This window comes from Mobula hypostoma, chromosome 4 (genome assembly GCF_963921235.1).
Source record: "Mobula hypostoma chromosome 4, sMobHyp1.1, whole genome shotgun sequence".
Taxonomy (NCBI): domain Eukaryota; kingdom Metazoa; phylum Chordata; class Chondrichthyes; order Myliobatiformes; family Myliobatidae; genus Mobula; species Mobula hypostoma.
In genome coordinates, this window is record NC_086100.1 from 92,921,291 (window position 1) to 92,942,572 (window position 21,282).

Genomic DNA, 21,282 nt, shown 5'->3' on the forward strand with positions numbered 1-21,282 from the left:
CTCACAGAAAGAATATACCACTACCTCCAAATCCATTCTCTGTTCATGAGCTATGTGTAACAGGAAAAAAAAACTTACTAGAAACACTATTAATTACTTACTTAGAACCTCCACCTGTGCTTGCCCAAGCCTGTAGAGCCAAAGCCTAACCTCTTGAGCAGTGGCCCAGCCACACCTCCCTTCTTTTTAATGGCCCCGTACAGATTTCAGTCCACCAAAGAGAGCCAAAAGCACCGGAACTCTTTTTAAACATCGTGCTACGTCACCAACCAATGACCGTTCATGCTCATTTCAGAGCACCAAATAGTAGGTTAATAGGTCATAATTAGGTTAGGGTTAAATCGAGGGTTATCGGGGTAGCTGGGCAATGCAGTTCAAAGGCCTGGAAGGGCCTAATCTACACCCGTTTCTCTAAATAAAATAAATAAATATAGACTGGTGGATGTATACCAGTTAATTTGTTGCAATCAATTTCCGCCTTAAATATACGCATGGACTTGGCCTCCATTGTAATCTGTGGCAGAACATTCCACAGATTTATGACTCTCTGGCTAAAAAAATTCCTCTTTACCTCTGTTCTAAAGGGTTGCCCCTCAATTTTGAAGGTGTGTCCTCTACTTCTGGATACCCCCACCATAGGAAACATCCTCTCTATATCCACCCTATCTAGTCCTTTCAACATTTAGTCGGTTTCAATGAGATTCCCCCACATTCTTCTAACTTCCAGTGAGTACAGGCCCAAAGCTGCCAAACGCTCTTCATATGTTAACCCCCTCATTCCCGGAGTCATCCTCGTAAACATCCTCTGGACACTCCCCAATGACAACACATACTTCCTGAGACATGAGGCCCAAAACTGTTGTCAATACTCTAACTGCGTCCTGACCAGTGTCTTATAAATCCTCAGCATTATCTCCTTGTTTTTATATTCTACTCCCCTTGAAATAAATGCTAACATTGCATTTGCCACCTTTAGCACAGACTCAACCTGTAAACTAACCTTCTGGGAGTCTTGTACAAGGTCCCTCTGCACCTCTGATGTTTGAACTTTCTCCCCATTTAGATAATCGCACTATTGTTCTTTTTACCAAAATTCATTATCATACATTTTCTAACACTGTATTCCATCTGCCACTTTTTGCCCATTCTTCCAATTTGTCTAAGTCCTGCTGCAATTGCATTGTTTGCTCAGCACTACCTACCCCTCCACCTATCCCTATTGCATTGCTACCTACTCCTTTTCCACAAAGCCATCAATTCCACTATTTAACTGATTCAAAAGTAGTGGCTCCAATACTGACACCTGAGGAACACCACTAGTCACCAGCAGCCAACCAGAAATGGCCTGTTTTATTCCTACTCATTGCCTCCTGCCTGTCAGCCATTCCTCTATCCAAGCCAGTATCTTTCCTGTAATGCCATGGGACTTTATCTTGTTAAGCAGCCTCATGTGTGGCACATTATCAAACACCTTCTGAAAATCCAAATAAATGTCCTCCACTGCCTCTCCTTTGTCCACCCTGCTTGTTACTTCCTCGAAGAACTCTAACAGATTTCTCAGGCAAGATTTCTCTTCACAGAAACCATGCTGACTTTGACTTATTTTATCATTAGTCTCCAAGTACCACCAAACCTCATCCTTATTAATAGGCTCCAACACTTTTCCAACCACTGAGATAAGGCTAACTGGCCTATAATTTCCTTTCTTTTACCTTCCTCCCATCTTAAAGTATTGAGTGACATCTGCAATCTTCCTGTACTCTGGGACCATGCCAGAATCAAGTGATTCTTGAAAGTTCATGAACATCAGCTCTTCAGCAACCTCTCTAACCCACCCATCTACATTTTCATCCAGGTCAATTATATACATCACAAACAGCAGAGGTCCCTGTACAGATCCCTGTGGAACTGAACTAATTACAGAACTCCAGCTTGAATAAGTCCCTTTAACCACTACCCTGTCTTCTATGTGCCATCCAGTTCTGAATCCAAACAGCCAATTTGTTGTGGACCCCATGCATCTTAATCTTCTAGATCAGCCTCCCATAAGGGATTTTGTCAAAGGCCTTCATGAAATCCATGTGGACAACCTTCAATGCTCTACCCTCATCAATCTCTCTTGTCACCTTGTCAAAAAACTCAATCAAGTTGGTAAGACACAATCTGCTGGCTCTCCCTAATTAGGCCATGGGTTTCCAAATGTCATCTGAAGCACTCACTTATCTGTGTTATTAACCCAATCCTACCTGCTCTAGCCCGTGGAAACGAGAATAATCTGGAGGTTACAACCTTGGAGGTCCTTCTCCTCAGCCTTTATTCTTAACCCCATACACTTATTGCATAGGATCTCTTCCCCTTTTCTGCCTATGTCATTGGTGCCAATATGCACCACGACCTCTGGCTGTTCCCCTCCCCCCTGAGAATATCCTACAGCTGCTCTGATACATCCTGGACCCTGGCACCCGGGAGGAAACACAAAATCCTGGTGTCTCTTTGGTTATGAATATCTGTTATCTGTCAAGTAGGGGATCGTGCACAATCCTGATTTGATGGAGACAGACGTGAGAGCACAGCGAAAAATCTGGAAAACTTCTGAAATGTCTGCTTTGCTACCGCTGCTACTGTGTGGTAACCGGAATCTCTGGAGCTGAAGGCCTCGAAATCCTCGGCTTTGTGTGTTTCAGCAGCCAGGGAGAGGTCGAAGGCGCTCGGCAGAGGATGGCGCTCAGGAGGCTGTATCGGAGAGGCTGCTTGGAAGCTTGGAGTTTTCAGACAGATGGACTCAGGGTCGGCTGTGGTTGGCTGCTTCCAAGGTATCGGCAAGTTGACGGTGCCTGGAGGTTTATGGCAGGGAGTTTCTCCCTTTTGCCGCTGCTATCGGGGACTCGGGAGTCCATCGACTCGGGACTTGAAGACTTTTTTTTACTGTGCCTATCTTCTTCAACAAATTATGGTATCGCTTCACAGCTTACACTGCTGTAACTATATGTTATAATTATGTGGTTTTGTCAGTGTAAGTCTTTGGTCTGTCTTGTTTTCTGTGATATCACGCCGGAGAAACATTGTATCATTTCTTAATGCATGTATGCATTTCTAAATGACAATAAAAGACGACTGAGTGTTCTTATAATCTAATCTCCTGTGGCCACAGAATCTCCTGTCTGTCCCCCTAACTATCGAGCCCCCCTATAAGTACCACACTGCATGACTTTACCCTTCCCTGTCGAGCCTCAGAGCTGGCCACAATGTCACCAGCCTGACCTGCTGCTGCTGTGATTTGATGGGTCATCTCCCCAGCAGTATTCCTGTTGCTGACGGGGAATAACCACAGAGGAACCCAGCACTGACTTCTTAAACCCCTTACCTTTCCTGGTGGTCACCCATCTACTGTCCAAAGCCTGTACTTTCAGTGTGACCATCCCTTCAGAAGTCCCATCTATAATCTCTTCAGACTTCAGAATGATCCAACCCCGGTCAACCAGGCACCAAAGTTGGGTGAGCTTCCCACAAATAATAGACAATAGACAATAGGTGCAGGAGTAGGCCATTCAGTCCTTTGAGCCAGCACCACAATTGACTGTGATCATGGCTGATCATCCACGATCAGTACCCTGTTCCTGCCTTCTCCCCACATCCCTTCACTCCACTATCTTTAAGAGCTCTATCTAACTCTTTCTTGAAAGAATCCAGAGAATTGGCCTCCACTGCCTTCTGAGGCAGAGCATTCCACAAAACCACAACCCTCTGTGTGAAAAAGTCTTTCCTCAACTCCTTTCTAAATTGTCTACCCCTTATTCTTAAACTGTGGCTTCTGGTTCTGGACTCCCCCAACATCAGGAACATGTTTCCTGCCTCTAGCATGTCTAATCCCTTAATAATCTCATATGTTTCAATCAGATCCCCTCTCATCCTTCTAAATTCTAGTGTATACAACCCCAGTCGCTCTAATCTTTCAACATATGACAGTCCTACCATTCCGGGAATTAACTTCGTGAACCAACGCTGCACTCCCTCAATAGCTAGAATGTCCTTCCTCAAATTTGGAGACCAAAACTGTACACAATACTCCAGGTGTGGTCTCACCAGGGCCCTGTACAACTGCAGAAGGACCTCTTTGCTCCTATACTCAACTCCCCTTGTTATGAAGGCCAACATGCCATTAGCCTTCTTCACCGCCTGCTGTACCTGCATGCTTACTTTCAGTGACTGATGAACAAGGACACCTAGATCTCGTTGTACTTCCCCTTTTCCTAACGACACCATTCAGATAGTAATCTGCCTTCCTGTTCTTGCCACCAAAGTGGATAACCTCACATTTATCCACATTAAATTGCACCTGCCATGCATCTGCCCACTCACCCAACCTGTCCAAGTCACCCTGCATTCTCATAACATCCTCCTCACATTTCACACTGCCACCCAGCTTTGTGTCATCTGCAAATTTGCTAATGTTACTTTTAATCCCTTCATCTAAATCATTAATGTATATTGTAAATAGCTGCGGTCCCAGCACCGAGCCTTGCGGTACCCCACTAGTCACTGCCTGCCATTCTGAAAAGGACTCATTAATCCCTACTCTTTGTTTCCTGTCTGCAAACCAATTTTCTATCCATGTCAGTACCCTACCCCAAATACCATTTGCTCTAATTTTGCGCACTAACCTCCTATGTGGGACCTTATCAAAGGCTTTCTGAAGGTCCAGGTACACTACATCCACTGGCTTTCCCATGTCCATTTTCATAGTTACATTCTCAAAAAATTCCAGAAGACTAGTCAAGCATGATTTCCCCTTCGTAAATCTATGCTGACTCGGACCTATCCTGCCACTGCTATCCAAATATGCTGCTATTTCATCTTTTATAATTGATTCCAGCATCTTCCCCACCACCGATGCCAGACTATCTGGTCTATAATTGCCTGTTTTCTCTCTCCCTCCTTTCTTAAAAAGTGGGATAACGTTAGCTACCCTCCAATCCACAGGAACTGATCCTGAATCAATATAACATTGGAAAATGATTACCAATGCGTACTCGATTTCTACAGCCACCTCCTTAAGTACGCTGGGATGCAGACCATCAGGCCCTGGGGATTTCTCAGCCTTCAGTCCCATCAGTTTACCCAACACCATTTTCTGCCTGATGCAAATTTCCTTCAGTTCCTCTGTTACCCTAGGTCCTCTGGCCACTATTACATCTGGGAGATTGTTTGTGTCTTTCCTAGTGAAGACAGATCCAAAGTACCTGTTCAGCTTGTCTGCCATTTCCTTGTTCCCCATAATAATTTCACCCGTTTTTGTCTTCAAGGGCCCAACTTTGGTCTTAACTAGTTTTTTCCTCTTCACATACCTAAAGAAGCTTTTACTGTCCTCCTTTATATTCTTGGCTAGCTTACCTTCGTACATCATCTTTTCCCCCCGTATTGCCTTTTTAGTTATCTTCTGTTGCTCCTTAAAAGTCTCCCAATCCTCTGGCTTCCCACTCATCCTTGCTATGTTATACTTCCTCTCTTTTATTTTTATACTGTCCTTGACTTCCCTTGTCATCTACGGTCGCCCCTTACTCCCCTTAGAATCTTTCTTCCTCTTTGGAATGAACTGATCCTGCACCTTCTGTGTTATTCCCAGAAATACCTGCCATTGCTGTTCGACTGTCATCCCTGCTAAGATATCTTTCCAGTCAACTTTGGCCAGCTCCTCCCTCATGGGTCCATAGTCCCCTTTGTTCAACTGTAATACTGACACTTCCGATCTTCCCTTCTCCCTCTCAAATTGTAGATTAAAACTTACCATTAGGAGGTCACTACCTCCTAATGGCTCTTTTACCTCGAGTTCCCTTATCAAATCTGGCTCATTACACAACACTAAATCCAGAATTGCCTTCTCCCTGGTAGGCTCCAATACAAGCTGCTCTAAGAATCCATCTCTGAGGCATTCCACAAACTCCCTTTCTTGGGGTCCAGTACCAACCTGATTTTCCCAGTCTACCTGCATGTTGAAATCCCCCATAACAACTGTAGAATTACCTTTGCGACAAGCCAATTTTAACTCTTGATTTAACTTGCACCCTATATCCAGGCTACTGTTTGGGGGCCTGTAGATAACTCCCATCAGGGTCTTTTTGCCCTTACAGTTTCTCAGTTCTATCCATACTGACTCTACATCTCCTGATTCTGTGTCCCCCGCTCACAAGTGACTGAATTTCATTCCTCATCAACAGAGCCACCCCACCCCCTCTGCCAACCTGTCTGTCCTTTTGATAGGATGTATATCCCTGAATATTCATTTCCCAGCCCTGGTCCTCTTGCAGCCATGTCTCTGTTACTCCCACAACATCATACTTGCCAATTTCCAACTGAGCCTCAAGCTCATTCACTTTATTTGTTAACTCCGTGCATTCATACTTTTAATCCTTTTAAAGTAATACTTTTACTCCCCTCACCTTTTACATCAATTCCTATTGCATTTGGCCATACTCTCCGATCCCTTCCTGAGCTTTCTGCCTTTTAATTCTGTTGAGTTTCTTAACTTTTCTTATTCTCTCTTTCCCTTTAACTCTCTTCTTTTATTTCCAGTTCATCCCCTCCACCCCCCAACTACTTAGTTTAAACACACCCATGTAGCAGTGGCAAACCTGCCTGCCAGAACGCTGGTCCCCCGTCAAGGTGCAACCTGTCCCTTCTGTACAATTCATCCTTACCACAAAACAGATCCCAGTGGTCTAAGAATCTAACTCCCTGCTTCCCACACCAGCTTCTCAGCCACACATTCAGATCCCTTATCTCCCTGTTCCTGTCCTCTCCAGCACAAGGAACTGGAAGGAAACCCGAAATTACCACCCTAGAGGTCCTGTTTTTCAGCCTTGTTCTGAGTTCTCTGAAGTCACGTTGCAAAATTCTCTCATCTTCTTCCCGACATCATTTGTGCCGACATGCACCACCACCTCTGGCTGATCACCTTCTCCCTTGAGGATGCCCTGCAATCGGTCCATGATGTCCTGAATCCTGGCACCAGGGAGGCAACACACCATCCTTAAATTCCGCCTGTTGCCGCAGAAGCCCCTATCTGTACCTCTCACAATGGAGTCCTCTACTACCACGGCTCTGCCTGATACCTGTCTCCTCGTCTTTGTTTCAGCGCCAATTTTTGGCTCACAGACCCGTCCGCCTCTCAGACTGGCACTGTCTTCTGTCCCGACAGCTTCCAAGAGGGTGAATCTGTTTTCAAGAGGTACATCCCCCGGGGTCTCCTGTACTCCAAGCATCCATCCCTTCCTCATCGTTGCCCCCCTTCTCTCTTCCGGTATCTTCGGTGTAACGATCTCGCTGTTGTCATGTAGATGTAGTCATTAGGGTCATCAGGTATCCTGAATTCCCACATCTGACAGGAGGAACATCCCATCCTGACTACTCTATATTAAAAACGAAAAGGGCATTTTCTTCTTAACTCTGCCTTGTTGTTCACGCCTCCATCTGTTAAGCCAAAGCCTTCCCACTCCATCACTGGCACACACAAACAATAGCCACTCCACTTGAGCCTACCATCCATTTATTTGCTGCTGAGGTTAGGTCTCTGAGGCCAACACTTCTTTTGCTGTCCTGATGTTCCAGGGTTGAGTGAAGAGCCAATGTGGTGCCATCTGCTGTGGACCTGTTGCTCCAGTAGCCAAACTGGAGATCAAAGTTGCTTCTGAGGCAGGAGTTGATATGTTTCATCACCAACCTCTCAAAACACTTCATCACTGTGGATGCAAGTACAACTGGGCTATAGTCATCTGAGCAGGTCACCATGCTCTTCTTGGGCACTGGTATAGTTGAAGCCTGTTTGAAGCAGGTAGGTATCACTCACTGCCAAATTGGAATGTTAAAGATCTAAATGAACAGATCAGCCAGTTGATCAGCACATGTCCTTAATACTTGGCCAGGTACCCCACCTGGGCCGAGGCTTTTCATGGGTTCATCCTCCTGAAGGCTGCACGCATGTCAGCTTCAGAGACTGTAATCCTCCACAGAAATGCCAATTGTCTTGGGAAAGTCAAGCCCAATAGTCCGATTGCAAGCATCAAAGACAGTCCGACTGATTTTTGTTATTTAGATACAGCATGCAATAGGCACTTCTGGCGCTTCAGACCACTGATGTAACCCTAGCATCATCAAAGGACAATTTACAATAACCAATTAACCTACTAACAGGTACATCTTTGGACTGTGGGAGGAAACCAGAGGAACCCTATGTGTTCATGGGGCAGAGGTAAAAACTCCTTACAGATCATGTCAGAATTGAACTCTGAATTCTGACACCCCAAGCTATAATAATGCTGTGCTATTGTCAGAAGGTGAACTTCGCTAAGCAACACACTGAGTCAGATCTCTAAGTGGGAGAGCATTTTGGAGATAGTGATCATAATTCTATCTCCTTTACAATAGCATTGGAAAGAGATAGTAACAGGCAAGTTAGAAAAGCTTTTAATTTGAGTAAGAGGAATTATGAGGCAATCAGGCTGGAACTCGGAAGCTTAAATTGGGAACAGATCTTCTCAGGGAAAAGTACGGAAGAAATGTGGCAAATGTTCAGGGGATATTTGTGTGGAGTTCTGCATAGGTACGTTCCAATGAGACAGGGTACAAAGGCTGTAGTAAATCTAGTCAAGAAGAAAAGCTTAAGAAAGGTTCAGAGAGCTACGTAATGTTAGAGATCTAGAAGATTATAAGGCTAACAGGAAGGAGCTTAAGAAGAAAATTTAGAGAGCCAGAAGAGGCCATGAGAAGGCCTTGGCAGGAAGGATTAAGGAAAACCCCAAGGCATTCTACAAGTATGTGATGAGCAAGAGGATAAGATGTGAAAGAATAGGACTTATCAAGTGTGACAGTGGGAAAGTGTGTATGGAACAGGAGGAAATAGCAGAGGTACTTAATAAATACTTTACTTCAGTATTCACTATAGAAAAGGATCTTGGTGATTATAGTGATGACTTGCAGCGGACTGAAAAGTTTGAGCATGTAGATATTAAGAAAGAGGATGTGCTGGAGCTTTTGGAAACCATCAAGTTGGATAAGTCACTGGGACTGGATGAGATGTACCCCAGGCTACTGTAGGAGGTGAGGGAGGAGATTGCTGAGCCTCTGGCAATGATCTTTGCATCATCAACGGGGATGGGAAAGGTTCTGGAGGATTGGAGGGTTGCAGATGTTGTTCCCTTATTCAAGAAAGGGAGTAGAGATAGCCCAGAGAATTATGGACCAGTGAGTCTTAATTCAATGGTTGGTAAGTTGATGGAGAAGATCCTGAGAGGCAGGATTTATGAACATTTGGAGAGGCATGATATGATTAGGAATAGTCAGCATGGCTTTGTCAAGAGCAGGTCATGCCTTACGAGCCTGGATGAATTTTTTGATGATGTGACTAAACACATTGATGAAGGCAGTGCAGTAGCTGTAGTATATGTGGATTTCAGCAAGGCATTTGATAAGGTACCCCATGCAAGGCTTATTGAGAAAGTAAGGAGGCATGGGATCCAAGGGGACTTTGTTTTGTGAATCCAGAACTGGCTTGCCCACAGAAGGCAAAGAGTGGTTGTAGGCGGGTCATGTTCTGCATGGAGGTCGGTGACCAGTGCTGTGCCTCCGGGATCTGTTCTGGGGCCCGTACTCTTCGTGATTTTTATAAATGACCTGGATGTGGAAATGGAGGGATGGATTAGTAAGTTTGCTGATGACACAAAGGTTGGGGGTGTTGTGGATAGTGTAGAGGGCTGTCAGAAGTTGTAGTGGGACATTCATAGGATGCAAAACTGGGCTGAGAAGAGGCAGATGGAGTTCAACCCAGATAAGTGTGAAGTGGTTCATTTTGGTAGGTCAAATATGATGGCAGAATATAGTATTAATGGTAAGACTCTTGGCAGCGTGGAGGATCAGAGGGATCTTGGGGTCTGAGTCCGAGTCCATAGGACGATCAAAGCAGCTGCACAGGTTGACTCTGTGGTTAAGAAGGCATTAGTGTATTGGCCTTCATCAATCATGGAATTGAATTTAAGAGCCAAGAGGTAATGTTGCAGCTATCTGGGACCCTACTTGAAGTACTGTGCTCAGTTCTGGTTGCCTCACTACAGGAAGGATGTGGAAACCATAGAAAGGGTGCAGAGGAGATTTACAAGGATGTTGCCTAGATTGGGGAGCATGCCTTATGAAAACAGGTTGAGTGAACTCGGTCTTTTCTCCTTGGAGCGACAGAGGATGAGAGGTGACCTGATAGAGGTGTATAAGATGATGAGAGGCATTGATCATGTGGATAGTCAGAGGTTTTTTCCCAGGGCTGAAATGGCTGCCACAAGAGGGCACAGGTTTAAGGTGCTTGGGAGTAGGTACTGAGAAGATGTCAGGGGTAAGTTTTTTACGCAGAGAGTGGTGAGTGTGTGGAATGGGCTGCCAGCAACGGTGGTGGAGGCAGATACGATAGGGTCTTTTAAGAAACTTTTGGATAGGTACATGGAGCTTCGAAAAATAGAGGGCTATGGGTAACCCTAGTAATTTCTAAAGTAAGGACATATTCTGTACAACTTTGTGGGCCAAAGGGTCTGTATTGTGCTGTAGGTTTTCTAAGTTTCTAATTCAACCATCAACTTCATGAAAGAAGATCGGAGTGAAGAAGTGGTCACTTTTCCAAACTCATGACATGGGCCACTGAAACCAGAGAAATTTTAGATGAATAGTGGGTCAGCCATCAACTTGGTAAGCAAATTAGTCTGAAGCCAGATTCCAAAATTTCAACCACTAAACTCGATGTTCTGCAGCTACACTGGAAATGGTGTGGATGTGCATGGTGTCTTTACAGCGGAAGTGGTTCACCAGGGGGACCTGGTTTACTTGCAGGTGCATGTCCATTGAGTTGACACAAGGACGAATTGTTAGACGACATTTATATCATATATGCCAGCAAACTGACAGGGGACTCAGGCAACCTTCAGAAACATCCTCAGCTAATGATGTCAGCGTTCCTGCAGATGAACCAATGGATGCTTCATTATGACAAGAGGGAGATCACAGTTCTCTGCCCTCCACATCAGCTAACCAGGAGGGCACAGAGAGGGAAGCTGCCCCCACACCTGTCCACTTGGGTGCACTGTTCAGTTGACCACTACCATACAGGATAGACATTTAAAAACGCAAACACGAGGAAATCTGAAGATGCTGGAAATTCAAGAAACACACACAAAATGCTGGTGGAATGCAGCAGGCCAGGCAGCATCTATAGGAAGAGGTACGTCGACGTTTTGGGCCAAGACCTTTCGTCAGGACTAACTGAAAGAAGAGATAGTAAGAGATTTGAAAGCGGTGGGGGGGAGAAGACAAGAGTTGGGGGGCATGGAGCTAAGAGCTGCAAAGTTGATTGGCAAAAGGGATACCAGGCTGGAGAAGGGAGAGGATCATGGGACGGGAGGCCCAGGGCAAAAGAAAAGGGGAGGGGAGCACCAGACGAAGCTATAGGGAGAAAAAAAAGAGAAAGAAAAGGGAAAAAAATAAAGATAAGTAAATAAATAAGGGATGGGGTAAGCGGAGGAGGGGCATTTATATTCCATCTGGGTAGCCTCCAACCTGATGGCATGAACATTGACTTCCCTAATTCCGTTAATGGGCAAGGAGTATAGTGAGAGGGACAGGGGGAGAAAAAGGAGAGAGAGAGAGAAAAAATTATAATTAATAATAATAAATAAATAACAGATGCGGTACGAAGGGGAGGTGGGGCATTAACGGAAGTTAGAGAAGTCAATGTTCATGCTGTCAGGTTGGAGGCTACCCAGATGGAATATAAGGTGTTGTTCCTTCAACCTGAGTGTGGCTTCATCTTGACAGTAGAGGAGGCCGTGGAAAGACGTATCAGAATGGGAATGGGATGAGGAATTAAAATGTGTGGCCACTGGGAGATCCTGCTTTCTCTGGCGGACAGAGCATAGGTGTTCAGCGAAACGGTCTCCCAGCCTGCGTCGGGTCTTGCCAGTATTTAGAAGGCCGCATTGGGAGTACCGGATGCAATTTATCACTCCAGCCGACTCACAGGTGAAGTGTCGCCTCACTTGGAAGGACTGTCTGGGGCCCTGAATGGTGGTAAGGGAGGAAGTGTAAGGGCATGTGTAGCACTTGTTCCGCTTACAAGGATAAGTGCCAGGAGGGAGATCGGTGGGAAGGGATGGGGGGGACGAATGGACAAGGGAGTCACGTAGGGAGCAATTGCTGCGGAAAGCGGGGGGCGGGGGGAGGGAAAGATGTGCTTAGTGGTGGGATCCCCTTGGAGGTGGCGGAAGTTACGGAGAATTATATGTTGGACCCGGAGGCTGGTGGGGTGGTAGGTGAGGACAAGGGGAACCCTATTCCTAGTGGGGTGGCGGGAGGATGGGGTGAGAGCAGATGTGGGTGAAATGGGAGAGATGTGTTTGAGAGCAGAGTTGATGGTGGAGGAAGGGAAGCCCCTTTCTTTAAAAAAGGAGGGCATCTCCTTCGTCCTGGAATGAAAAGCCTCATCCTGAGAGCAGATGTGGCAGAGACGAAGGAATTGCGAGAAGGGGATGGCATTTTGGCAAGAGACAGGGTGGGAAGAGGAATAATCCAGGTAGCTGTGAGAGCCCGTAGGCTTATAGTAGACATTAGTAGATAAGCTGTCTCCAGGACATATTCCTGCTGGATTTCTATGACTCGTGGTTTCACAAGGATCCATGCTTGAACTTCTCCTGTTGTGATATAGTTAAATGATTTGGATGAAACCGCACAAGGATGGGTGTGTTATTAAGTTTGTAGATGACCCAGAGATTGGTGAAGTGTAGAAGTTTGCCAAAGGATACAGAGGGATATAGATCAGTTGCAAGTATGCGTGGAGAAATAGCAGATGAAGTTTAATCAAGTGAAATGGGAGTTTTGCACTTTGGAGATGAAATGGAAAGTGACAGTATACTGTTAATAGCTGAGGGATCTTCGTGGCCAAGTTCATAGGTCGCTGAAAGTGGTCACACAGTTTGATAGGGTGGTAAAGAAAGTAAAATACATGCTTATCTTCATTGGTTGAGTCACTGAATTCAAGAATCAGATAACACACATCAAAGTTGCTGGTGAACGCAGCAGGCCAGGCAGCATCTGTAGGAAGAGGTGCAGTCGACGTTTCAGGCCGAGACCCTTCGTCAGGACTAACTGAAGGAAGAGTGAGTAAGGGATTTGAAAGTGGGAGGGGGAGGGGGAGATGCAAAATGATAGGAGAAGACAGGAGGGGGAGGGATAGAGCCAAGAGCTGGACAGGTGATAGGCAAAAGGGGATACGAGAGGATCATGGGACAGGAGGTCTGGGAAGAAAGACGAGGTGGGGGAGGGACCCAGAGGATGGGCAAGAGGTATATTCAGAGGGACAGAGGGAGAAAAAGGAGAGTGAGAGAAAGAATGTGTGCATAAAAATAAGTAACAGATGGGGTACAAGGGGGAGGTGGGGCCTTAGCGGAAGTTAGAGAAGTCGATGTTCATGCCATCAGGTTGGAGGCTACCCAGACGGAATATAAGGTGTTGTTCCTCCAACCTGAGTGTGGCTTCATCTTTACAGTAGAGGAGGCCGTGGATACACATATCAGAATGGAAATGGGATGTGGAATTAAAATGTGTGGCCACTGGGAGATCCTGCTTTCTCTGGCGGACAGAGCGTAGATGTTCAGCAAAGTGGTCTCCCAGTCTGCGTCGGGTCTCACCAATATATAAAAGGCCACATCGGGAGCACCGGACGCAGTATATCACCCCAGTCGACTCACAGGTGAAGTGATGCCTCACCTGGAAGGACTGTTTGGGGCCCTGAATGGTGGTAAGGGAGGAAGTGTAAGGGCATGTGTAGCACTTGTTCCGCTTACACGGATAAATGCCAGGAGGGAGATCAGTGGGGAGGGATGGGGGGGACGAATGGACAAGGGAGTTGCGTCGGGAGCGATCCCTGCGGAATGCAGAGAGAGGGGGGGAGGGAAAGATGTGCTTAGTGGTGGGATCCCGTTGGAGGTGGCGGAAGTTACGGAGAATAATATGTTGGACCCGGAGGCTGGTGGGGTGGTAGGTGAGGACCAGGGGAACCCTATTCCTAGTGGGGTGGCGGGAGGATGGAGTGAGAGCAGATGTATGTGAAATGGGGGAGATGTGTTTAAAAGCAGAGTTGATAGTGGAGGAAGGGAAGCCCCTTTCTTTAAAAAAGGAAGACATCTCCCTCGTCCTAGAATGAAAAGCCTCATCCTGAGAGCAGATGCGGCGGAGACGGATGAATTGCGAGAAGGGGATGGCGTTTTTGCAAGAGGCAGGGTGAGAAGAGGAATAGTCCAGATAGCTGTGAGAGTCAGTAGGCTTATAGTCGACATCCGTGGATAAGCTGTCTCCAGAGACAGAGACAGAAAGATCTAGAAAGGGGAGGGAGGTGTCGGAAATGGACCAGGTAAACTTGAGGGCAGGGTGAAAGTTGGAGGCAAAGTTAATGAAGTCAACGAGTTCTGCATGCGTGCAGGAAGCAGCGCCAATGCAGTCGTCGATGTAGCGAAGGAAAAGTGGGGGACAGATACCAGAATAGGGCGAAGGAAAAGTGGGGGACAGATACCAGAATAGGTATCAGACAGATACAAGAATCAGATGTTATGTTGCAGCTTTATAAAGCTCTAGTTGGAATGTATCTGAATTACTGCATTCAGTTCTGGTTACCCTATTACCCTATTACAGGAAAGATGTGGAGGCTTTGGAGAGAGTGTGGAAGATGTTTACCAGGATCCTGCCTGGATTTGCGGGCATGTCCTATAAGGAGAGTTTGGACAAACTTAGATTGCTTTCTTTGGGGTGGCAGAGACTGCGGGTCAACCTAATCTAAGTTTATAAGATTATGAGAGCCATAGATAAAGTAGACAGCCGATATCTTTTTCCAGGGTCAAAATGTCCAATAGTACAATTGCACGCATTTATGATAGGGGCAGGGGGTGGGGGACACTCATCGAAAGGAGATGAGTGGGGCAAGTTTATTTCCTTTTTTACACAGAATGATGGGTGTCTAGAATGTGTGGATTGTGTTGGTAGTGAAGGCAAATATGCTTGAGGCATTTAAGAGGCTCCGAAGTACATGTATATACAGGAAATGAAAGGAGATAGACATTTTATAGTCAGAAGGGATCAGTTTTACTATGTGTTAATTAGTTCAGCACAATATCATGGGCTGAAAGACCTGTTCCTGTGCCGTACTTTTCCATGTTAACCTATGCATCCCCTGTTGTCTATTACCTTGATCCTGCTTCAGCTTGCAGATTTTCTGGTCACAACCTGTTACCTTACTCTCAGTCCTTCCACTTTATGATGTGCTGGCCTGGTTCCCATCCTTCTTCTAAACTAGTTTAAATCCTCCTTCTTCTTGCTGTCCTGTGTGCTTTGAACCAGTGAGGGGCAGGCTTTTCTGGCTCTAAGTTTTTGGAAGGACAGTGTTGACAGATGTGTATAAGATTATTATTGGATAAAGCACAGGGACTTATCTGAGCTTGAACCGTATATTGGTGCAAAATAAAATCAGCATCTTGTAACTGTGTCAAAGTTCTGCTCCTCTCCTATCTGTTCCGTTTCCAAATACAGAATTACCTGTTTGCATTCTTGATGTAGTTGATTCCAGCAATCTTCTGAGTTGAACATCCCAAGAAAAATAGAGGAACAGTCAAAATAATGCTAATAATCAGGACACATCCAGAGCACCAGGGGATCTTCACCAAGGGTAATTTAGAATGCTTCATATAGACTCCACCCAACAGCATCCCAATCGCAACAGCTGGCAGGGTTATAGACCCTAAGGGCATGGAAGAAAGAACCATCAGTCTATATGGCCATAGCCCATCACAGGTTGATTTACATAGATTTCACATGGTTGCACATGGTAGGCTAGTGCAAAGATTAAGCCACAAGGGATCTGAAGCATGATAGCAAATTGTAGCCAATCTTGGTTGGGAGATAGGAGGCAGGGGGTAATGGTAGATGGGTGCTTTTTCTGACTGTAAGTCTGTAACAAGTCATGTACAACAGGGATTGATGCTGGGACCTTTGTTGTTTCTCATATATAAATGACACAATGGAGAATGATTAGTGAGCTTGCAGATGACATGAAAATTGGTAGAGTATATATAGGAGAGAAGAGTAAAAACATAGTTGCACACAAATCATATGGAAAGCTAGGAAGATCAGTGGCAGATGGAATTTAATCCAGTATAAGGTAATACACTTTGAGATATCAAAATCTGGTAACATTTAAAGAAAACAACAGGCACATTAGACACATTAATGCAGAGCAAGACCTTGGGGCTTAAGCTTCCTTAAAAATGGGTAGTGAAAAAGGTATTGAAATGCCTATCTTCAAAGACATTTAACTATAAGAGCTGGGGCTTTAAGATACAACTGTACAACACATTGATTAGCCAGATGGTAATCATACTACAAGAAGGATGTGATAGTAATCAAGTGCAGAATAGATTCAGCAGGAAGCTGTGTGAACTGGAGGACTGTAGTTATGAGGAGAGATTGGACAAGCTTGGTTTATTCTAACTGCAGCTAGAAGGCTGAGGGAAGACAATCTGGAAGTTTATGAACTTTTAATGAGAAAGATCAGGTAGATAGTTATTTTCCCAGGCAGAGGAGTCTAGAACTAGAGGTCAGAAGTTTCAGATAAGAAGGGAGAAATTTAGAGGTGAACTGAGGGGTAAGTTTTTCCACATACCGGATGGTGAATATCTAAACCAAGCTGAAACAGTAGAGATAGACACCATTAAGTCTTTGAAAAGGGCACTTGGACAGGTAATTGGATTGAAGAGGAGGAGACTGATACGTGCCTAATATTGGCAAATGAATTTAGCATATATAGGCATCACAGTCGGAATGGGTGAGCCAAAAGGGCTGCTTCAGAACTGTACAGGTGATTCAATGAAAGTTTTACAATTAGTCATTATCCAAACAGCTGGTTAAATGTAAGTACTATTAGATCTGAAGACACCAACAGGAAAAACACATAAAAATGATCTAAGTACTGACTGGAAGATAAAGTGGGGCACTGCTCATTAGTCCAAACTCCAATGCAAGTCACTGTCTTCCTCCTGGGGCATTCCATTGATGTTGAGGAAGACTGCTTCCACTCCACATCTGAGGATTGGGAAGTAACTATTTGTGAATTCTTTTGAGGTGGAATGGCTATTGTACATCAGTTGCCATATATAGTCAACTGACTGCGGTCATGGTCTAATGGCAAGGAGGTCCAAAACAACTGAATACCAGAGTATTCATGAATAATGAGGACTTTATAATGTGCACACACACACACCTCCCTTTTCTGCTTCAAAACCCTTGCCCTCCTTCCCTGAGTCCCTCCTCCTTGAATTCTAGGATTCAACCCAATGACAAAGGTTCTCAAAAAACTTCCAATTAAGGACGGTATGTGACATGAACAAGAAGGTGCAGTTCCTATTGTCTTCATGAGAATTGTTACGTACCCCGTAACTGTGTTGCCAAACCAGCAGAAATGGATCACTCAGTTGGAGTCTGGATTACTAGAACTAAGAAAGTTTTATTAAAGAAACAAGCAACACAGTACTCTAATCAAAAGGATAATAAATGCAACAGTTCAGCAATGATAAACACACATGTGCACAGAATTAAGATAACAGGATCAATCAAGCTCTATCGTTGTCTCGGGGTAAATGACCAGTTTCAAAGTGACGCAAAGTTCAGTTCAATTTAGTTCAGTTCAGTTCGCAGACAGTGGGGAGAAGGAGAGAGAGAGCAAAATGAATGAATATTCAAAACGGCTTCCACACAGACCTTCGCAGTCAGCTTTCGGGCGAGCCCTCTGTGATGTCATCTGAGGTCACCGACCGTGACCCCTCCATTTCCAGATACGATCGTTTCTCTGCGATGAACCCGGCACCCAGGCAAGGGTGGAACCAGGTTCCCGCCGATCGTGCCTTTCCAACCTGAGCGTCTATGGCTTGATCCCGCGATCAGCCGTCCTGAAACTTCCCACCGACTTGTGAGAGACGCACCACTTCCAGGGTCTCGTTACCTCGGGATGTCGTGTGTGTCTTGCCTTAGCGACCCTGTCCCTTTTTATCCCTCTGCTGGAGTATCGCCTGTCCATCACTTCAAACAGTTCAGGGTTCAAAGGGGGAGCCGATCTTGACAGCTCTCCTTCCTTCATTAACATCTCCAAATGCTGCTCCATTGTTTTCCTTATCTCTCTCTCCTGAAGACAGGTGGCAGACCAACTGCTGATCCCACTGGTGCCAGCACAGGACAGCTAACATCTTAATCTATGTGTATTCTCATCACAGAATGAAATCCTGTCTTTGCTGGGGGTGTAGATCAAGAGGTTTGAAGTAGAAGTAGTTGCACCATTTGTACCAGTGGTGGAAGAGTGAATACTCAGGATGGGAATTCCACATTTCCAATTTATCTCATGTTCATCAAATCCCGATCACCTTTGCTCTAAGGCGGGGGTGTCAAACTCATTTTAGGTCATGGCCGGATTGGGCAAAATGCGACTTCATGCGGGCCGGCTCAGTTGTGCACACGCGCCTGTGCTCCCACAGCTTTTGTTGCCTTCGTTTTTTCAACCTGCTTTCATGTGTCTCAGTCTCTGCTATAACTACAAAGTGTTTCACTTTACGAATTTCGTTTCTTATGAAGAAGATTGCCTAGCAAGCACTAATTTTATGATTGGTATTAACTTACAGTCATAGGCTACAAGAAATTTGCGATGCGAGAGAGAAAAAACGATGCTATTTTGGCTAAGATTGTTTTGGAGCCACACCCTTTCCATTAATAAACCATTTGAAATCGAACATTAGCAGACACAAATGTAGACCTAACGAAACAAATTGTAAATGTAGGCTACACAACTGCACCTAATTTTTATTAGCCTGCTTCCAGCAATCAAACTCAGACAATGAACACAGGTAGCCTCTAATTTTTATTGAAGTGATCACATTTACAATAATAGAATAGTCAGAAAATGAATGAATCACGATATTATGATGCTCAATATTTCATAATTCATTTTGCTTACATGTCGCAGGGAATTGAACAGTGTCACTCATTTTTCACTTGCTGCTTCCAGACACCTGACATCTCTTGGCTTTAACCAGACTGTCAATATCAGGGACCAGTTTCTGGGCAATTGTGATTTTCATAATGTCATATAGATGTCTGTGTGTCAGCTGCAAGCGCAGTTTGGATTTGTTAATGTTCATTATGGAGAACGCCTGCTCACAGAGATATTTTCTCCCGAACATGCAAAGGATCTTTGAGGCAAAGTCTGTCATCTTAGGGTACATTGGTCCCAGGTAGTGATAGAATGAGTCTAGACCCACAGTCTCAAATTTATATTTCAAAGCTGAGTTACACTGAATTTCAATTAGTTTCATTTGGAGTTCCTCCGGCACATCTGATGCTGCGTTGACGGCAAACGGCGAGCAAAATAGTGGAAATTCCTTCTCGAGCTGAGTGAAGAACTTGGAAACAATTCTGAAACTCACTTCTCAGCCGTGATATTTTTCCTTGTACCTGTCCATATTGTCATTATTCCCATGAGCGAAACGCACAGACTGCAAAGAGGAGAAATGAACTGGGTTGCTCCAGGATAGTTGCATCTCCCACAGGCCTAATTTAATTTGAAAAGCATAAATGCTGTCGTAGTATTCCGTAACAAGTTTGTTGCGGCCTTGCATGTTAACATTAAGCACATTTAAGTGCTCTATTATATCCACCAAAAATGCAAGATCATGAAGCCAGTCTGGGTCATCCAACTCTGCCACTGGCTTCCCTTTCTTGTCCATGAATGGTCCAGTTTCCTCACGTAATTGGAAAAAAACGTTTGAGCACAACCCCTCTGCTCAACCAGCGGACTTCAGTGTGGTAGGGTAGGCCGTGTCCAATATTACTTTCAGACAAAAAAGTGTCAAATTGCCGATGGTTGAGTCCGTTGGCTCTAATAAAATTAACCGTTTTGATTACTACATCCATGGCATTGTCCATTTTCAGGCTCCTGCTACATAATGCCTCTTGGTGTATAATACAATGAAAATTTCAGAATTCCTGCTCTGGATTCTCTGTCTGAACTTTCTCACTGAGTTTCCCAACAACACCTGCCTTTTCTCCGACCATGGACGGCACGCCATTTGTTGCTACACTGACAGCGTGACTCCAGTCAACCCCCAGTCTGTCCAAGGCCTCGACAAGGCTGGAGGAAACATCGTTCGTCGTTGTGGTGTTTGTCATGGGCACCATCTCCACAAACTCCTTGGTGACTGTCAAAGATACATCAACACCACGAATAAATATTCCCAATTGAGCTACATCAGTCACGTCGGTGCTCTCATCAATTGCAATAGAGAAGGCACTAAATGACTTCACTTTGTCTTTTAGTTGACTGTTCAGATCTCCTGCAAGGTCTCCAATTCTCTCTGCCACAGTATTTCTTGACAAGCTGATATTACCAAAAGCCTGTCTCTTCTCAGGGCACACCAGCTCAGCTGCCATCAGCATGCATGCCATGATGAATTCCCCCTCTGAGTATGGCTTCGACGCAGCAGCTATTTTGTTGGCAATAATATAGCTGGCCTTGACTTCTCTCGATTTCTGGTGAACACTGATTGCTGTTTTCTCAGAGCTGCTTCAAGTTCGTTTACCTTTTGCGTTCTGAATCGTCCTGCGTACTTGTCATATTTTTTTTCCGTGTGACATCTCATAGGGTCATTTGATATTGTACTCTTTTGACACAGCCACTTTTTGCGAGCATATCAGACACACAGGTTTGCCGTTGACCTCACAGAAGGAAAAACAATCTTTCCAATTATCGTTGAATATCCGACCTTCGATATCAACTTTTCTTTTCTTGGAAAGCATTTTGAACCAGAGCAGCAAACAGTCTCAGCCTTGCAACAGTTGTTACTTACCTGAGTACTCTGTGTGTTTATACTGTGTCTGACGATGTAAATGGGGCCCTGGTGGTCTTCAGGGCAGGGTGGTAGGTGCTTATGCACGGCGCGTGGTTAACTGCCGCCTATTGTTTTCTAAGTACACACAACAAGCTGCCGGCGCAGCAGGTGGCACAGACAGTGGTGTGTTACATACCTCATGGATATCTTGTGACTGTCTTATGAGGATGATGTAATGGTCTTGTGGAGGTCACATGATGTAGTTTTCCCACCGATGTGAGGTCACGTGGTGACAGGTTCACCACGGGTATAAAAGGAGACCCCTGGGGTGACGCAGTTAGTT

General features: G+C 45.0%; 1 protein-coding gene across 4 annotated transcripts in view; it reads right to left on the minus strand.

Moving 5' to 3' along the window:
- LOC134345461 (solute carrier organic anion transporter family member 2A1-like) overlaps nucleotides 1-21,282 on the minus strand; it is a 321,454-nt gene that overhangs the window by 107,932 nt on the left and 192,240 nt on the right. For all 4 annotated transcript variants that reach the window (XR_010017703.1, XR_010017702.1, XM_063046160.1 and 1 more), the window contains one exon: nucleotides 15,610-15,811. Coding sequence is in view for 2 of the 4 variants with exons in the window: in XM_063046160.1 (XP_062902230.1) it covers nucleotides 15,610-15,811 (202 nt within the window). In the remaining 2 variants the exon portion in view is untranslated. The remainder of the gene's footprint in view (nucleotides 1-15,609; nucleotides 15,812-21,282) is intronic.